General features: G+C 41.2%; 1 protein-coding gene across 18 annotated transcripts in view; it reads left to right on the top strand.

Moving 5' to 3' along the window:
* The window catches only part of SGMS1 (sphingomyelin synthase 1), a 264875-nt gene that overhangs the window by 219568 nt on the left and 25956 nt on the right, over nt 1-19351 (top strand). For 17 of the 18 annotated variants that reach the window (XM_031461322.2, XM_031461324.2, XM_031461328.2 and 14 more), the window contains one exon: nt 7041-7892. The exons of the other annotated variant lie outside the window; for it this stretch is intronic. In XM_031461322.2, coding sequence (XP_031317182.1) covers nt 7252-7892 — 641 coding nt within the window. In that variant the 5' untranslated portion in view covers nt 7041-7251. The remainder of the gene's footprint in view (nt 1-7040; nt 7893-19351) is intronic. 18 annotated transcript variants of the gene reach the window in all.

The following is a 19351-nucleotide window of genomic DNA, read 5'->3' as shown; positions in this document are numbered from 1 at the left end:
ATCTGGAGCCAGGATTTATAGTACACAGTTGACGTGGCTGGTTTCTTGTCATTGTGTCACATTTAGTAGTTTTGTCAGCCAAAAATCACCTCTTTCCCTCTACACTGAGGGCTACTACATTGGAATGGGACATTTTGGGAGGGGGACACAAAAAGGGAGGCTATACATTGAGTTAGTTACAGGGCAGCTGCTGAGAAAGAATACACTTCAGGTATTTGTGACTTCTAAGTATCAAACATCGTGAAATAAATATGGCATGGAGAGGTTCAAAAGATGTCCACAGGAGGCGCTTCTAACAGCCTAAGGAACCACAAGGCAAATATGTTTACTTCAGCAAGCCCTTCTTTCTTATATCTCAGCAAAATAGACCAGTGTATACTTAGTTCAAGAAGCTCTTTCATAAGGGATCTTTAATTTGCTAACCAGAATTTAAGTATGGAACTGTGAACACTGCATGTAATAGCAATTGAAAATAAAGAGCGATTTAAAGGTTAAGGGACCAAAAGTAATCTAAAATTTCCTCAACAATAGATTGAAACTGTGTGGGTGTTACGCTAGCCATTCTTTCTTCCTCAGATAAATACAGTTTTATGAATTCTGCCTATTTAACTCTTTACTTGTTGACTAACAGCAACAAAAATTTACAGCTAATTAGACTGGTTTGGAGAAAAGCATTCAGGAGGTATCCAAATTGAGTTAGAGAAGAATTAAACCCCTACCTCAGGGGCATTTCAGTGGGCTGCATTGCCCTAAAAGTTTCACTAGGTTATTCCTGACTTTTATGGGAAGTACTAGTACATGTAAAGACCTTTATCTGGACTTGAAGCCTTTACGAAAAGGCAGTTCGTCTGTTTCATAATAAAATAGTATCAGTTCTTGATTTGTATTTCTCTTTAATAAGGTGCCCACAGGTACGTTTGTGTTATAAAGTCTGGGCTAAATATTACACGCTCACCAAGTTTTGATCTTGCGTTAAGTTGATTATATAAGCTACTAGAGTAAAATCATGTGTATACCCCAGGTTACTTTTGTTTTTGAGATTCAATACGTGAAACAGAAAGTTTACTATATGCTGATAAGACTAATTATACATGCAATATTGCCTACTTTCATTTGCCATTCTTGGCATTTAGAAACATCTGGAATTTCCTTGTAGTTTCTTCACTGACATGCCATCTATGTTTGTTCAATCTGGGGTCCATTGTGCATTAAAAAAAATCATAAAAATTGAATTCTTAATTTTGTGGCACTCATTTTAAAAGTTCATTGAATCTTCAAAGAAGAATAAGTTACATTTGGTATAATAATTTCTTACATCTTAGTATATTACTTTATGTTATTCAAAGCTCTATCGGGTATATGTAAATTTCCTTCACTAATGGAACAAGCAAATGGAATAAATTATTCCACTATAGGAAACCGAGGCCCTGGGGTCGGAGTACAAGTTAATGACAGAGCAAGTGTTCGAACTCCGGTTTTCTGAGCGCTTGCTCCATGGGTAGTTGAATTGTGCACCTTGAGGTATTCTGATTCTTGAAAGCTTGTATTCAGTGTGTGGTTCATAAGGTTAGCTTTTTGTTAACACAGAGTGTCTAGACAGTGCCAGATAAGATTAATATTATAGATTCTTTCTGAGTAAGAATAAGCAAACAAATATTCATGAATGATTTGTTTAGTGATTTTGCTGGTTAATGTTTTCTTCATTACCAGGATAAATTGCTTTAGCTTGCTTTTCTGTTTTTAGAGATCTGGCTTTGGTAATTATTTATAAATAGTTCAGATTGTGTTGTGGCATATTACCTGATGGCTTTTCTAATATTAAAGCCTAAAATATCTGTTTTAAGAATTGGAGCCAAATTTATTCACAGGGTTTTTTTAAATTATTGTTATTGAAGTATAGTCGATTTACAATGTTGTGTTAATTTCTAGTGATTCAATTGTACATGTATAAATATATATTCACAGTTTTATTTTTTATTTAGTTGAGACTCAATGAAAAACCTCGAGTTTAGAACCTACACTGAATATGTGCTGTTGTTCCTGCCCTTTATCTCATAGGACTCTTCTTATAGAACGCCATAATTTTTTTTAAGACTTTTCAGACTAGCCTTCATACATGCTCAAATCTGTGAGACCAGTGACTGTTTGCAGTGGGAGAGCCCTGAAAAGTATCCTGGGTCTCTGACCAGTTCCAGGACCAACTACTTGCCATGTATGAGATTTTAGACAAATCATAGTCTCCTTGGACTTTAGTTTACTTATGTCTAAAAGTTATAGATGAATGAGAGTTCCAGCACTGCTTCCATCTCTCAAATGTGTCATATTTTGGAATAAAGAGTCTGTGTGCCAATTTTATTCTTCTATTACAACTTCCCAGTTCTGATAACTAAGTCTAAAGATTTGAGCTGTATGTTATTTCTTCACATTCTCCCTGTAGTGGATATAGGTTGGCTTTTCTGGTTAACGGTGGTAGTAGTTGTTTTCTGAGCCCAGCCCAATGTACAGTCTTCTGGGTCGAGATGTGAAAACACTTTGCCTTTCCCTTCTCAGAAGCACCACTCAGATGTACTCAGAATTGAGTGTGCAGGTCTAGGGGAAAGTCACCGTCTCACCTCTCCTACAGCTGGGCTCTGGGGCCTCTGAGTAAGCCCTCCTCTTTTAGCTGTGGCCTTTGAAGGACTGAGTAGTTACTTCCATAGAAATGAGTTTTTTCTGTATTACATGATTTCAGCATCAACTCCAGAAAAACAGTGTGTATGCCTTTATTTCCAAGCTTCAAATCTTGCTTGAAAAATAAACGTTGATTTTCTCATGAACTTTGAAAAGATGTTTTTACTCTTGTGTGTCGGAATGATTGGGCTTTTAAAAATACCATTTGGAAGTGGCAGCTTCACTAAATATTTATGAAATGTCACTGTGGGCCCCGTTGGGCATTAGAAAGGAAACAGGACATTATCAAAATAACAAGACGTATTTCTTGGAGTAATTAATGGCTTTCATCCCTTTTCCATGACTGGATCATCACAGCAATAGCAGCCGGTGTGAAGGTAGGCATGGTAGTTGTTAATTTCATTTTCCAGAGGAAACTGAGCTTAAAGAGGTTAAAGGACGTTGTCAAGAAGGGGGAGGTAGCGGAGCTGGGTCTCAGCTGCAGGCTCCATACCTCACACAGCTGGTGCTCTTTCAGCCACATCATGCACACGAGACAGTTAAATTATATTTTGCAGCACGGGTGTTAGTGACATTGGGATTCACAGAGTGAGGAAATGGCTGTGAACGAGTAGCCAGGACAGGCTTTGCAGAGAAGGACCTTAAAGACTTAAGAGAGGAATCAGGACTTGATGAAGAGAATAAGATGGAGAATTCCAAGTTGGGGGAAGCACAAGGACCGTTTAAAAAGTGGACAATTTTGTTGTCCTAGTTAATTAGTGGAAGCTATTGGTTGATCTTGCTATCTCTTAAGCGTTCCCCTGGTATCAGAAACTGCCTGATGGACTTACTTTTGCAAGATTAGTATTTCTTCATTTGGGCAGAATGTGTGTGTGAGTGTGTCTTATGGCCCTATATTGTCTCCTACCATTTGATTTTTTTTCTATTTTAAAGATTACCGTGTTTTAAGAGATTATCTGCCTTTCCGCATCAGAGGGAAGTGAAATAATACCTTGGCCTTGGTCTGGTCTTTGTGGTTCTGAGGGGTTTTCCCCTCCTGGCAGGCTTTCTGCATTGAGCACAAGGGGAAGGGAAGAACCCATATGAAAAGCCCACGTTCATTTCCTTGGGCCCAAACATTCAACTCTTCAGAGTTCTCATAGCCACTTCAAGATGCTGAGGGGTCCCTTGGCTGTTACCCTTATTCTGCTGAGGAGTATTTGGGGAGAGGCCTGGGGTCTGATGCCAAGAGATCAGGACCTCCTGCCAGGACTCCCATTTGGTGTGTGTCCTCTTGTCACTCTGGGTAGTATTAGTGACAAAGCTTCTCTGCAGTGGCTTTTAAGCGGCCAGAGATTCACTTTGGTTTCATATTTCTCTCTGAAGGATGCCAGTCTTACTCTCCTTGACCATTAAAATTGTTTTAAAGCAGTTTTCAATATCAGTGACATTTTCAGTAGGTTTTCTTTCCATCAAACCATCCACATACATGGTGCTAGTTGTAGGAGACTTTTCCTTAGATATTAGGCAGATATTGACTGAGCACCTTCTGAGCCCTGGGAAAGTGAGAAATGTGGGTGCTTAAGACTGTCGTGCTTCCACAGTCACTCATAGTCTCCTGTGCAGTCTAGCCAGACACTGAACCGCAGCAGAACATCTAGGGGAAGTTTCACAGCACTGCGGATGCTCAGAAGAGAGAGTGTGCAACTCTTTTGCAAGGCCTGGAGTAGCTGTTAAGCTTTACTGCCATTTGGTTGGTTGTTATATGGTCTGGGAAATTGGGACTGGGCATACTGTCCGTCTTCATTCCAGAATCAGATTTGGGGATTCAGTAGAGTCGAGTTTGGACTTTGAAATCAGAAGACCTGAATTCGGGTCTTGTTTGTACAAGTGCTTCCCAGTGTATCCATAGGGAGTTAATGGTTACTGAGGAGGATAAGGAGTCCTGGGGAGCAAGACAGCCTTGATGGAGTCAGTTTAAGCAATCCTGGTAAAGTTTCTTTACTGGAGGATTTCCTGGCACTTCTAACATGTTCATGTGTTCTGCTGGGCCTCAGAAAAATTACACTCTGCAGTTCCTAGACTTACTTCAATTTCTTTTAAAGCATGGAGTGAGCATTTTATAAGGTTATTATTCCACAAAGCACATTTAAGAAACACTGTCATCACTGATTTCTAGCCTTAAACCTACAAATCTATGTAAATTTTCTTGCAGTTACACAACATTTTTCTTTTGAGAAGAAAAGTTAGCTCACTATTGGACAGGGTGTTTCCATCATGAGCTATAGTGGACAATAGCAGTTGGATAGGATAGAAACTTTGAGAAAGAAAAAAAAAAGACCCTCCTCCTTTGTACTGAGGCATGGTTGACATATGACGTATTAGTTTTATATTCTATAACAGATTGCGATACCTGTACATACTACAAAGCGGTCACCAAATAAAGCCCAGTTACCACCCATCTCCGTGTGTTTGACTCCTTCACCTGTTTTGCTCACCTCCAGCCCTCTTCCCTTCTGGAAACCACCAGTCTCTTCTCTGTATCTATGACTTTTGTTTTGTTTATTTGTTTTGTTTTTTAGATTCCACATGTAAGTGAAATCATATGGTATTTGTCTTTCTCTGTCTGACTTACTTCACTTAGCATAATGCTTCTAGGTCCATCCTTGTTGTCGCAAATGGCAAGTGTACACTGTTGGTAGGAATGTAAACTGGTGTAGCCACTATTGGAAAGAGTATAGAGGTTCTCAAAAACTTGAAACGAGAACTACTGTGTGATCCACCCTTTCCACTTCTGAGTATTTATCTGAAGAATATGAAAATGCTGATTCAAAAAGATATATTCACCCCCTGTGTTCACTGCAGCATTATTTGCAATACCCTTAATATGGAAATGATCTAAGTGTCCAACCATGGATGAATGGATAAAGAAGATGTGGTATGTGTAGACAATGGAATACAACTCAGCTATTTAAAAAACAGGAACAGAAATGAAAAACAGACCCCTTTTAGTGCTAGGTTGTGTATCATCAACTTTCACACATGGTTCTAAAGTACTGGCAACAACCATGTGAAGGAGAGATTTGATTATTTTACAGATTAATAAACTGAAGTTCAAGTAGCAGCTTATACATGGAGATGCTGAGAGTCAAACTGTGGTCTGTCTTTTGCCAGAGGCTTTCTTTCATTAACCATGATGCTTTGTCATAGAGCTAGGTCATCTTTTTTTTTTTTTTAACTTTTCTTATGTTTTTAAATTTTAAATGATTATTACAAAAGTAATACATGCTTATTAAAGAAAAATAGGTGGGAGAGAAGTAGAAAAATGCTCCCAGGCCCATCATCAAGTGTAACTTCAGTTAATATGTGATATATTTCTTTCCTGTTATTTTATGCAATGTTAGGTTCATTAAACATAGTTGTGGTTAAATATATGTATACATAATATACACATTGTTTATACATATATTTTTATTTACATATATATATTATACATTTATAAAATCTTGAATCCTGCTTTTGAATCTCCCCTGCTGATGTGCATTTTGGTTATTGCCGCATCATTGGTTAAGTATTTTAATAAGTAAATACACTAAGCCAGGACTCTGAAGCTTACCCTGTAGCTTTTCCACGCAAGCTACCACTTGACCACGGGCAGGTCCCTTGACCTTTCTGGAAATCAGTTTCTTCGTTTATAAGTGAGGGAGTTGGATCAGATCATTGATTCTGAAACTGTGGTATTTCACAAAACCTTCTGGAGGCTGGGAGTAAAAATGTCTTCAGAGCCGGGAGGACCCCGGCCCTTCACTGCCTCTGTTTCAACCCGAGCATCTACGTGTGTAATTCTTTTATAGACTTGGGATCCAAGCACATTTGGAAAAGGGGACCCATTGATTTTTTGTGAAAGGGTAGAAAATTGTTAGTCCAGATGATCCTGAAGCTCAACATTTCTATGATTCTTTTGAATGATATCTATTAAGTTGTGTGTGTTATATACATTTTAAAACATTTCCTCACCAGATAGAATGGTAGATTAAGCAAATTTGCCATATTCTTTCAGATGACCTTAGGAAGCATGTGAGCACAAAAAGAATTACTGTTCAGTACTGAACAGTATCCAGAGCACTGTTGAATTATTTCTTAGCAGATACGCCACGGTAGAGGCTGTAAAACAGGTGCCCTTTGACTTGATCCATCTCAGGCCCAATTTAATGCTCTTCCAGGGAACAGCAACCAGGGACTCAGTGGTCCCTTAAAGTAGCACACGTTGGAAAGCTATGGATTTTACCAGTAATGGGTTTTCCATTTTCCTTATACATGATGAGGTTTTGCATTTTGAGGGCATTGATGTGGAAGTCCCAGTATCTTGACCTTCTTTCTTGCCTCCACAGAAGGAAGAACCTTGTCCAAAAAATGAGGTGAATTAGTGCTCGGACACTCCAGAACCTTGGACAGCTACATGAGGTGTTTAAAAACTGCCCAGACCATCTTGCCACCCAAGTCTGTCATGAGGCCTGACAGGATGAATGCGCCACAGAGGGACGGTTTCCTGCCCTGTAGGAACGGTGACTGCTGACCTGCCAGGAGCAAGCTGGGGGCTGCATGTTGTCTGCCAGTACAATGAAGGAAGTGGTTTATTGGTCACCCAAGAAGGTGGCAGACTGGCTGCTGGAGAATGCTATGCCAGAATACTGTGAGCCTCTGGAACATTTCACAGGCCGGGACTTGATCAACCTAACCCAAGAGGATTTCACAAAACCCCCCCTGTGCCGAGTCTCTTCTGACAGCGGGCAGAGGCTCTTGGACATGATAGAGACCCTGAAAATGGAGCATCACATGGAAGCACACAAGAATGGCCATGCCAATGGGCACCTCAGCATCGGCACAGACGTCCCCACCACCGACAGCAGCTTCAGCATCAAGGTCAAACCAAACGGGATGCCAAATGGGTATAGAAAGGAGATGATAAAGATCCCCATGCCAGAACCAGAGCGCTCTCAGTACCCCATGGAGTGGGGCAAGACTTTCCTGGCCTTTCTTTATGCACTTTCCTGCTTTGTTCTCACCACAGTGATGATCTCGGTCGTCCATGAACGAGTACCTCCTAAGGAGGTGCAGCCTCCACTACCGGACACGTTTTTTGACCATTTTAACCGGGTGCAGTGGGCCTTTTCTATTTGTGAAATTAATGGCATGATCCTTGTAGGACTCTGGTTAATTCAGTGGCTGCTCTTAAAATACAAGTAAGTACAACAAAAACTCTCAGATTCAAAGACTGGGGACAGTTTGCACTATAGACATTTAATATTCATTATTTGGAAAAGAAATTTTTCAAGCAGTAGGAATCCTATCTCCTCTTTTTCTAAACACACACACACACACACACACACACACACACACACACCCCACCCCCTCAGTGACTCAACTAAAGCTCTGACAGCTTTAAGGAAATGTTGTGCCTGTTGCCTGTTTCGTACAAGATTCTTACCGAATGATAAATAGGATTGTTAGAGATAAGGGTCTTCTGTTTTCACTTCACAGGAAGGAAAACCCTCAGATATCTTCAGAGAGTCCAGGCTATTGAAATACAGAAAAACTACCCAATCTCGGTGTTATTAACCCATCAAATAAATTGATGACAGTTGGCGTGTGCACCATGAATGGCTGTATAGCTCTTCCCACACAGAGTCAGACATCTGGAACCTTAACAATATGTACTTAAAGATGTTTTACACCTAGAATTCTGAACAGCTAGTCCAGAGTGGCTTGGGCTTTTAGGAGGCTGATACCCGCAGGGAAAGACTTTAAGTAGGTGGAATGTGGATGCATTTGCATGGCTTTCCCCTTTTAGAATGTGTGGCACTTAAAGCAATATTCCATTCAAGTTTCTCAGGATTTTAAATAGGCACCTCCTTTTAGTTTCAGGTCGATCCAAAATGGCTTTCATGTCCCAGGCTCTAAAATCAGTGCAGACAAGCTTGCTGCCGTTTGCTTGGATTGTCTGTAGCAAACTAACCACCTACACTGCCCTCATCACTGGTGTCTGATTTTCTCATTAGTGAAAGCTCTTTATGGCTTCCATGCATGGGAGCTGGAAATGGTTTGCCAAGGGACAGAGTTACTATCTAGTAGACTTGAGTTTGTGACGCATGGTATGGTTGAATATTAAGGAAATCGTCTTAAGAAAACAAAATACAGACTGAGTTGATACTGAACTTTATCTAACAGAAATGAGTTTTTTCCTGCTATGTTTCATAAGGTCTGTGTTTTTTTTTTTTTTAACCTTATAAATTATATACCTACAGGCGGAAATAAAAGCAATTCTTGACTCTTTGCCAGTTGTGTAAGTGGCCAGTTTTCATTTGGGGACTGGTTTGGCAGTCTTGGAGTTTCAGCTAAATTTGAAATAGAAACAATGATCCAAGCTGCATTTGATTTGGTGGAAGACTTTTTTTTTTGTTTGCTTCCGTTTAAGAGGCTAAATAGATAAGAGTAGGCCTTAGAAATATGAGATGCTCAGAATTTATTAATTACATTCTTCTGGCTGTCCAACTTCAGTTCTGCTTTTAACTTTTAAGCTTTTTTCCCTAGAAACGCATTCGAAAAAAATGCCCATACATTTTTCCTTTACAAAGGCAAGGTCGACTCAAATTTCCAGGGGATTTCCTGATTTTTGTTGTTTTGTTTATATGAGTTTGTTTTCTGGTTTTTGTCAAAATTCTGCCATGCAAGCTAATAATTTACTGCCCCAGAATATATTATGTACTTGTACATAACATGTACCAGTCCAAACCTGTCAACAGAACTATAATTTTTGAATAATTTTATTCATGTTCTAAGAAGTGTCCTACCAGAGGGATAATTTCTTTAAAGTCTATTATTATGTATATTTCTCTCAGAAGGGAATTCTCCTCAAATCTCTCTGCCCTTAAGCTTTTTAATTTCATGTTTGACTGGTATTTATGGTTAATACTGTGGTCATTTGTGTATTTAAATTGTTCTACGACCATGAATCAGTAGATTCACGCCTTGGGCAAAATGAACCCAGGGCTGGTACGCAGGCAGCCTGTGCTCCGGTCCCAGCCCCACGCCAACATGCTGGGTGATGTGGATGACTCCCCAGATCTCAGGAACCTTGTGTTTCCTCACAGAGAAAATAGAGGCCTCTCGGTCTAGGTCATTTCTATTGTTCTGTACAACTATGTTTCATTTGATTCTCACGTTATTGAATGGGCCAATCATATTATTAGCTGCAGCACATTTTTCATGCAAAGTATGTCCAGTTAAGGATTCTTTAAAGTCCTTTCTCTGGTTTCCACGTCGGCAAGAGAGCCCAACTGTCGCCATGGTAACCCTAAGCATCCCCATCCCTGTTGCACTAGTGGGGCCGATCCCTGGCTTCCCACCTCCCTCCTTGAGACCTTTCTTCAGTGTGTGTGGCACGCCAGACGTGGAAGAGGTTGACCCATCAAGCAGTGGGTATTGATGAGCTGTCTTTCCCTGGCCCTCATTATGAAGACTAAACTGTCTTGTAAAGTCAGAGAGACCCCTTGTTTCTAGTTACTTGGCTGTGGCAGTGTAGCAGTTTTATTACTCAGCATGTTGGAAAGATGGATCCTTCTGGTTGTGGAGTATTCTGTTGCAGAGCAATAACCTCTCACTCATCTTGTACTTGCCTCTTCTGACACTTGACTGCTCTCCTCAACCTCCACCAAGAGGTTTACTACTTAGGAGTATGTCCACAACTCCTAACTGGTTTGACCAATAATTTCCAAAAGGGCATCTTTAATTTTACTTTGATTTTAAGAGTCTTGGAGCCTTTAAAAAGATCAGCCTATTCCTTCTTGCTTCTTTATCTTCTACTTTTTAGAGAAGAATCAGAGGCTGAAACTGTAGAGGATGACTTACTGAGAAATGAGATCCCTGGAATTTGAGCAGCATCTCCCAACAACAGACCTGTCAGCTAGAAAACCTTGATGCTGAATTTGTGACTTTGTGACGTTTGGTCTTATCCTTACATTGTATACAATCTTCCTTTTACTGTTAAACATAAGTTTGGGGGGTTTTTTGTACTTAAAATTTTTTTGCCTCCTTTCATTCTTGACCTCTGCCCCCTCCTGTCTCTGGGTATATATGCTTATATAGATATACGTCCACATGGGCTTTCCATGACATTGTGAGGTGGTAAGCAACAATAATGCCTGTCCTTGAGAACGTTTTGATTTTTTAAATTGTAAATAATGTTGTCTCCCCATTTAGAATTGGACTTTCAAGCCACTGACTAGGAAAAATTCCTGGGAAATCTCTGCATTTGTGTCAGACTTCACTACAAACAGGTATCCCTCATTTTAAGAAAGCATGATAAAGAACATGTTAAACTTACAGATTTTCATGCACGGCTGACTTGTGGCTCACACGGTGGCACCTGTGTGTGACACGAGTGGCTCAGTGCTGTTAGGACGCTGCAAACACCTGCCAAAAAGAAGGCCAGGCAGCAAGGTTGCAGAATTTCCAAGCCAAGGATTTTCTAGCCACCAGAGAAGTCATTAGGACTTAGTATGGTGATCATAGGTACCTCAAACTCAGCTCTTCTAAAACCGGATTTACCATTTTTTTCTTTCAACTTCTTCTTCCTCCTATGTGGGTTGTGGCATTTCCTAGAAACCTAGAACTTCTGAGTTCCTTTTATACAAATAGTCACTAAGTTCTGTCAGTTCTAATTTCAGACTCATTACCACTTTCCATTCCTACTTAGTGATGTCTAGCGGGTGCTCAGATGGAGGCCTGGTTCCTTAGCGCGAAGCCCAAGGTCCTTCACAATCAGGCCCCAGTTTGTCCTACCTCATCTCTAGCTACTCCACCCCACAGTGTCCCCCAGACACTTCAAGGCCATATCACATTCCATTCTATTCATTGTGTGTGTATCTTTCACTGCTAGACCTTTAAGTTCCCCAAGAGAAAATGCTAGATCCTATTTGTTATTCATCTTTACATCCCACTGCCTGATACAGAGTCTGGAACATAGAAAGGGCTCACTTAAAATTCATTCATTGGTTCAGCTTTAATTTTCTTAGAACCGTCTATGTGCCAGGCCCCGTGGTAGGCCCTGGGGATGCTGCACAGAGCCCAGGCCCCTGATGCTCTCACGGACCTTAAATTCCACTCAGGGTGAAACAGGCTGTAAACAAATGAGTATATGATATCAGGTAATGAAAAGGAAAATGGAGAAAAATAGAGCAGTATAAAGGGTTAGGAAGTGTTGGGGAGAGTGGGGAGGGGATGGTATTTTAGATCAAGTGATTAGAAAAGGCGTCTAAGGAGGTGACAGTTGAGCAGATCCTGAATCAAATGAGGGGGATGCCATATAGGTGTTTGGTGCAAGAGCAGCCCAGGCAGGAGCCACAGCAAGTGCCGAGTCTCTGAGGTTTACCTGAGAACAGCCATGGACCCATGTGGCCAAGTGAGCTGGGAGAAACTGGTGACATGGGGTCAGGGAGGTGTGGACTGCATTGTGGGCCATGGAAAAGAGTCAGGACTTTTGTTCCAAATGTGTTGATAAGTCATTAGAGGAGAATGATGTGAACAGATGTGTATTTTAAAAGAAGCACTCTGGCTGCAGTATAGAGAAGAGGGAAGCAAGAATGGAAACGGCATGGGTTAGGACGCCATTACAAGTGGTCCAGGTAGGAGACGATGTCTCTTTTACGTTTGGCCAATGAATGCATTTTGTGCTGGGCTGGTGGGAAGGGATGAACCCTTTCTAGAAGCCGTGGCTTCGATTACATTTAGAGCTCCTTATCTTTTACAGCCACAGGGTGGGCTTCTATTGCATTATCTCAGGTTTGGGTTCTCTCTGTGAATCTCTGAATTTTATATGGGGCTTAATGAAGAATGAATTATGAGATAGAATGAGACAGAATTCACTAATTTGGGAGCTTTCGCAGCTTTGCTTGAATGTGTTTCATTTCAGAGCTAAGTCAGGTGACGCGTATATCCCGGTATTTGTTTTCTATCATGACTGCTCTTGGATCAGATATTTGCCTAAAAGGAGTCGCACAAGTCAGTTGAGGGGTGGGAGTGGGTGGGATAAAGATGAATTAAGTATTGCAGGATACATTGGTCCACTGGTGGTGAAAAGATTTGAAGAAAGAAGAAAAGGAGCCATTGGATAGTTGGGCTGTGGGGTGGAGTTGGAAGAGCTTAGTGGTTTAGGCACTTGGGCCATGGGTCGAATATTCTGCCATAAACAGTTGTGTAGAGTTATGGAGAGAGTGGTAGAATGGTCACCAAGTAGACTCTGAAAACCGATCTCATGACAGAAGGGAAGGAACTAGGGGAGGAAATGGTGATGGCAGATCCTGCTTGAGACTTGACGTCTCTATTCAGAACTATTTCAGAGGGCTTCGTTGATCCCAGGGGAAGGATCAGATACAGTTTTCCAGGGTGGCTCTGCTGGGATTACACTCTGAGAGTACTTACTGCAGTGATTTTCAGATGTTTGGCCACAGTGTGTTTTTTATGTTCAAAGACCGCTTTGGAAAAGACTTACTTTGTATTTTATCCTTTGATAAATGCCCTGGATTTGGAGGCCTTACTTGTTAGGATGGTGTCTGCCAACATAAGAAGTTTATCCACAGCACTTACCTCTCTCCTGTGAATGGAATCTAATTTCCAAGGACATAAACCCTGTGCTGATTGGCAACTGCTGCTGTTAAACGCTAATTTGATTTTTGTTTTGTTTTCTTTTTGTCTTACTCAACAGACTAGACTCTCCACCAACACTTATCTTTCATTTTACCCTAGTTTAATTCCATCAGTGTTTCTTTTCACAAGTTGATTGAATCAAAGTACTTAGCTCTTTCCTTTTCCAATTCCCAAGGTAGTTTATGAAAGCTACAGTTACTGTCAACATTTTTTTCAATTGTTTTTAAATCTTTGATGGTTACGATTAAGTAAAGTTCTTAAAAGCTGTTGATGGAGAGCCCTTGATATGAAGTAGATCTCTCCACGCTCCTAGTTTACAGAGTTTACTTTCCAAGTTCCTTCCAGAAGAGCGTTTTCTTAAGGCTTTAACTTTTCTTAAGTTTCGCTTTATGTGATACTGACTGTACACTGTGGTCCACAGGGCTAGTCTGATGGAAACTCAGGGCATATTTACATGTAGTAATTTATCAAGGATTATTGAAGTTGGATGCTAAGCATGTAGCAGTGAGCACAACAAAGCTACATAGAGGTTATCTCCTGGGGAATTTTTCTTTGTTCTCACAGTAACATCTCAGGTTTTTAAAATGTGTGTTGGCTGTCTAAACCCTATCCAATTATAAAACGCATGAGGACAACAATCCCCTCATGTCACTGCAGCCTTTATTTAATTGGCTGGTAAGCTGTCGTATTCCTCTCCAGCCATAAAGCAAGATGTGAGCTAAGGGATCGTCGCTTCCCCTCCTTTCTTCTCCCTCTGCACAGGTAGCTGCGTCTGTTGCATGCTTACTCAGAGTCTGTTTTCTTCTGTTCCTTTTCATCCATGTTGTCAGAAATCATTATCACCCTGTTCTAATGGCAGATTGCACAACAGCTGTTTGAGTAACAAGAATTTTTTTTTATGTGCATTGTCATTTGATCCCACCAACTCTTAAGCAGTGATAATAACTGAGACTCAGAGAAGCTATTGACTTGCCCGGGGTCTCACACAGAATATTCTGGGGATTGGAGGCTTTTTGGTGTAAATACAGCCTAGAAATGTCCTGGTATGATAGGCAACTGTCCTCTGGAAGTGTGTTTTCTTAACAGATACAGTGGCATAGATTCTATGTGCAGAGGACACATCGAATGAAAGCAAATCAGTTCTGGGTTGGGTAATAAGGTTCGTGTGTTGGATACCATCCGGGAGACGTGCATACTTGCCCCAGAAGGACCTGCCAAACCTAAGAGCTGTCACACCTTGCTGCTCCCCAGAGTTTGTAGAAAACGTACTGAGCTCTGTCCTAAATACTACCCTAAGCCCTCGGAATTGTAAGGAAGCTAGATGGACCCTGTATTGCTCTCTAAGTTCAGTCATTCCAGTAATTTAGGTTTTAAGTTAACATAAATATTATAAGAGGCTTTTTAACTGAGAGGATAAAAGGGAGAGAGAACAAAACAGACAAAACATAGGTGTTGGGGATGGGGATAGCTCAGTGGTAGAGCCCATGCTTAGCATGCATGAGGTCCTGGGTTCAATCCCTAGTACCTCCACTAAAACAAACAAAAAACATAGGTGCAATAAATTATAGTTTTCATGGGTTAATTTTTATTTATGACACCAAAGAAAACTAAGTAGTGTATCTTGCTTGTAGGCAGATTAGAAGATAAACAAATAAACAAAAAGTTACTTATGTTGCCTGAAATGATAATACAAACATCGGGTTTCACGTTCCTTTTAATACTTTTCTGTGTGCTCATGTATGTAGAATCTACATTCACGTGTATTTTTAAGTAGTATCGTATTTGCCTTGTACTTCAGTGTGTCCTGGGATCGTCTCGTTCCCTCTTAAAAAACCATCAAGGATGTCTATCTATGAACTGATTCGGAAGTCACCGCATCAGTCCCCCCAACCTGTTCGTGTCATGTCGATGCAGAAAAACATTGAGTTATACTGTAAATTTAACGAGTTTAAGATCATCTTATCCCTACAGCCACCTACTAACTGAGGCGAATTTGGTCAGATTGCTTAACTACTTGTAGTAGCATTGCTTCCTCACCTACAAAATGGGGATGATAAAACAGTGTCTGTCTCAACGTCGTTGTTGGATGGAGTGAGATACTGTGTATAAAGCACTTAACTGAGTCCTTGGTGTCCTCCGGGTTCCCAAGCCTGTCCTACTTCCATCCCCATTCTCAGGCCGAAGGTCTTGGTTTTGTTTTTGATATTTGCATCCACCTCACGTCTGGTCTGGTAATCCTACCACTTCTTGCCGCCTCTGTTGCTGCCCTGGGTCTAACCACCATCATCTCTTACCTGGGTTGTTGCAGGTAACCCAGTCTGTTGCCGCCGGTCTGTTTCCGTGCTTCCTTCCCTTAGGTGACTTGTCAACTCCGCAGACAGAATGTGCATTGGTGTATGTCACTCTTCTTCTACCTCGTGCAGCTGTTAGGTCAAAGGTCCTTATGGTGACCGAGGATGTCCCCCGGACCTCAAGCTCTCATGCCCTCTCCTCCCTGACGGCCCTGCTAGTCAGCAGACCCCCACACATGCTAGCCTCTGTTTGGAATCTTCTCCCCCAGATACCCTCATTTAACCCCCAATACACAGGAGCACTTTCCCTGATCACCTTAGCCCCAAACTGTCACCTCCCATCCCCCAGCGACACACTCACTTAATTTTATGCGTTAGCACTTACCTAACCTGCTCTATATTTTACTCATTTATCTGGTTTATGGTCTGCCTCCTCCACTAGATTATAAAGTACCACAAGGCAGGCTTTTGGTCTGTTCTGTTCACCAGTGTATTCCCAGTTCCCGGAATAACTCCTCGCACATATGTATTTGTTATGAGAATAAGTAAATAATAATAACAGCAGCTGCCATTTACCGAGTATCGTATTGTATGGATTCCTGTGCCTAGAATTCAGTAAATCTTAGCCACTGCTGGTGTTGTATGTGCTTATTATGATTTTAGAAAGCAGCCCCCGGTTAAAATGAATGTGTTACCTTTAAGGGTAACATATTAGCTCAAGAGCAAACTCTAATTGTTGAGATCCACCAGCTGTGGCTGAAAATCCCTTATGAACATGACTCACCATGGATAGGTTTTGATGAAGGGAAGGAATGACGGAAGATCGGGGTATACGTATGGGTATTTGCATTATGTATACACATACGTATATGTATGTGTATTACATACACATACATGTACATATGCACACATACAATTTTTGTTTATAGCCTAAAATACTAACAAGAAATGTAACTTTTGTTTGGTACATATGTATGCAGCAGTCTCTGTAGGATACTTGACTTTAATTCTTCATAACTTTTGCAAGTAGATCATACTGATACTGTCTTTCTTATCCAATAGGGTAACATTTTTTCTTTACCTTATGTTATAGTCTATATTTAACTCAGGAATTTTTTTTTAAGGTGGCTAGAGTGGAGACAATTTTATAATATGATCTGTTCTTTGCAAATTCCCTAAACCAGTACGGATCATTTCCTGACGTTAGGTAATTCTTGTATTATATTACAGACCTTTCACATGGGACTTAGAAAAAAATATCAGCCACTACCTTTTTTTTTTTTTTTCTTGTAACGTGACATTGTCATTAGTGAAAAGGGCAGCTAATTGCAAGTCTAGAGACCTGGGTTTTGTTGTGGCTTTCTCATTGACTGACTCTGTGACCCCCAGCTGGTACTTAAACTCTACATCTTAATTCTTCTTTCTGTAAAATGGGATGGTAATATATGCTAAACAGAAATGTGGTTAAAATAATTAATACCAAAGGTGCAAAATCTCTTTGAGTTGGACTTTTTAAAAGGCCCCATGCACAAACGGGCACGCTTCTGGGCTGGGTACATGGATAGACCTCATTCTCCTGATTCACACACTGTGCCATCCACCCATATGGACACCCAGGAAATAGTAAATGAGTTATGGATCTCCCAGGAGGCATGTGTCTTTACTTTTCTGCTTATTCTACAGCACTTATTCTTTCCTTTTTTCTCATTTTACAAATCTTTCCTTGGGATTTTCTTTCTTAAATTACCAAATTAAGCCCTGGGTTTTCATGATCCACCCTCTGGAGCCATTGAGACTTGTGTGATGGGTGGAAAGCCCATACGTGGCTGGCTATGAGGAGACAGGGGAGGCCGGGGAGGAAGACGGCAGAAATCCTAGTCCTCGTTGGATGAATGCAACCATCTAAGCAAGTGTTGTCAACTAAAATCTTAAGTGTAAAAAGGATGCAGAATGAAGGACTGGTGAGCATCAGGGGAGGTTAATTCTGGCAGACGTGTGAAAGAGTATAATGGACAAACGTTCATGGAAAGAAGCAGGAAAGGACTGTTGGAGGGAGTAAGAAGTGAAGCTCTAAAGCAGGGAACCGTGTGGTGTTGCCCGTATTACAGGTGCCATCATCAGTCTCACTGGGACTAAATGGTAAGAAGGCACAGCTTTGTTTAATGGTTTCTGAGTTTTGTTTTGTTTTACTTATTTATTTATTTACTTTAATGGAGGTACTGGGGATTGAACCCAGGACCTCGTGCATGCTAAGCAGTGCTCTACCACTGATCTGTAACCTCACCTGGCACAGCTTTGTTTAAGAGCTTCCTCTAATAGAAGGAATGGGAGCCTCTGTGGGGAGTGGTGATGCCAATCTCACTATTAAAAATACTGTAAGATAGAAACAAAGTTCTGAAGTGTTTGGAGGATGAGGGGCTCTGTTCAGTTGGGAACATCTGGAAGGCTTCCTACAGAGGTGGTATTTGAGGTGGATGGAGGGGATTATAGCGGACAGGATAACGGGAGAGGCCAGGGAAAGAGATTTACTGGCAAAAGCAAGAAACTGGGGTTTTAGGGAACAGTGAGTGGCTCCTTCTGCTCAGAGCAGTGGAGTACCTGTCTGTGAGATTAAATAGATAAGATAGCTTGGGGTCACCTTGAGAGGAGCTCCTGAGGGGAGTTTGGACTTCAGTAGGTGGTGATGAGTAGGTTTCATAACCCAGAGAATCCAAGGGGTTGAAGCAAGGAATTAAAGAGGAAAATAGATAGAAGAAACTCTTTGGAGTTAGCTTCAACAGAATGTGGGAATGGAGGGGGAGGCTATGAAGCAAGTAAAACAGAAGACAGCATCAGGAACCTTCTTTAGAGTAGGTGGTCTGTCAGAGGCCTGAGTGCTGGGCAGCGTTCCAGGGGTCCAGGCAGGCAGGGTGGCTGGGACAGGCATCCTGCCTCCAGCGGAAGGGCCTCAGTGTGATGCACTCAAGAGCACCAAGGGCATCGGACCAAAGCTGCAGTTTAGGAACCATGGAGAGTGGTGGGAGGGGAGGTTGGAGAGAGGCAGGCCAGGTCATCTAGGGCCTCATGGGCTGGGTAAAGGGTTTGGATTTTACTCAAAATATGTTTGGCAACTACTGGACGGTTTTGAAGGACACACTCCGTTTAGCTGTTTCAAAAAAGATGATTCAGGCTGCTCTGTGTAGAGTGGATTTTAGGGGGGGGCACAAGTGGAATTCGGGAGAGTAGGTAGAAGGTCACTGTGGAAGTTCGGGTGAGAGAATGTTGAGACGGGGATGGCATTTTAGAGTAACTGACTAACCATGAGGGGCAGTGGTCATAAGCAAATCTAACTGGGCGCAGGCTATGCAAACAATGAAAAATGGACAACTTACTATTGAATATCTGGAAGGCTTTTTTGCAATATTTTAATAACTCACATAGTTATTAAATTATTACCAAAAATGCTTATTTTGTAGAGTTCTGGGTCAACAGGAAATATGACATAAGACACTAAGCGAAAAATCTGCATTAAATAGATTTTGAAACGCAACTTAAATGTAATCGGATGTTGGCTCACCTATTGGTACACAGCAGTGTAGTCTCAAAATAAAATTAGAATGTCTTACACAATTTGAAGCTATTTCCTGAATCTTTGGGGTTTATGTAATGTATTTATATTTCATCTTAAACTTTCTGAACTGCGGTTTCTCCATCTGTAAAATGAGGAT

This window comes from Camelus dromedarius, chromosome 8 (genome assembly GCF_036321535.1).
Source record: "Camelus dromedarius isolate mCamDro1 chromosome 8, mCamDro1.pat, whole genome shotgun sequence".
NCBI classification, from domain to species: domain Eukaryota; kingdom Metazoa; phylum Chordata; class Mammalia; order Artiodactyla; family Camelidae; genus Camelus; species Camelus dromedarius.
Note: the sequence above shows the minus strand (reverse complement) of the source record. Positions and strands in the feature narration are given on the sequence as shown.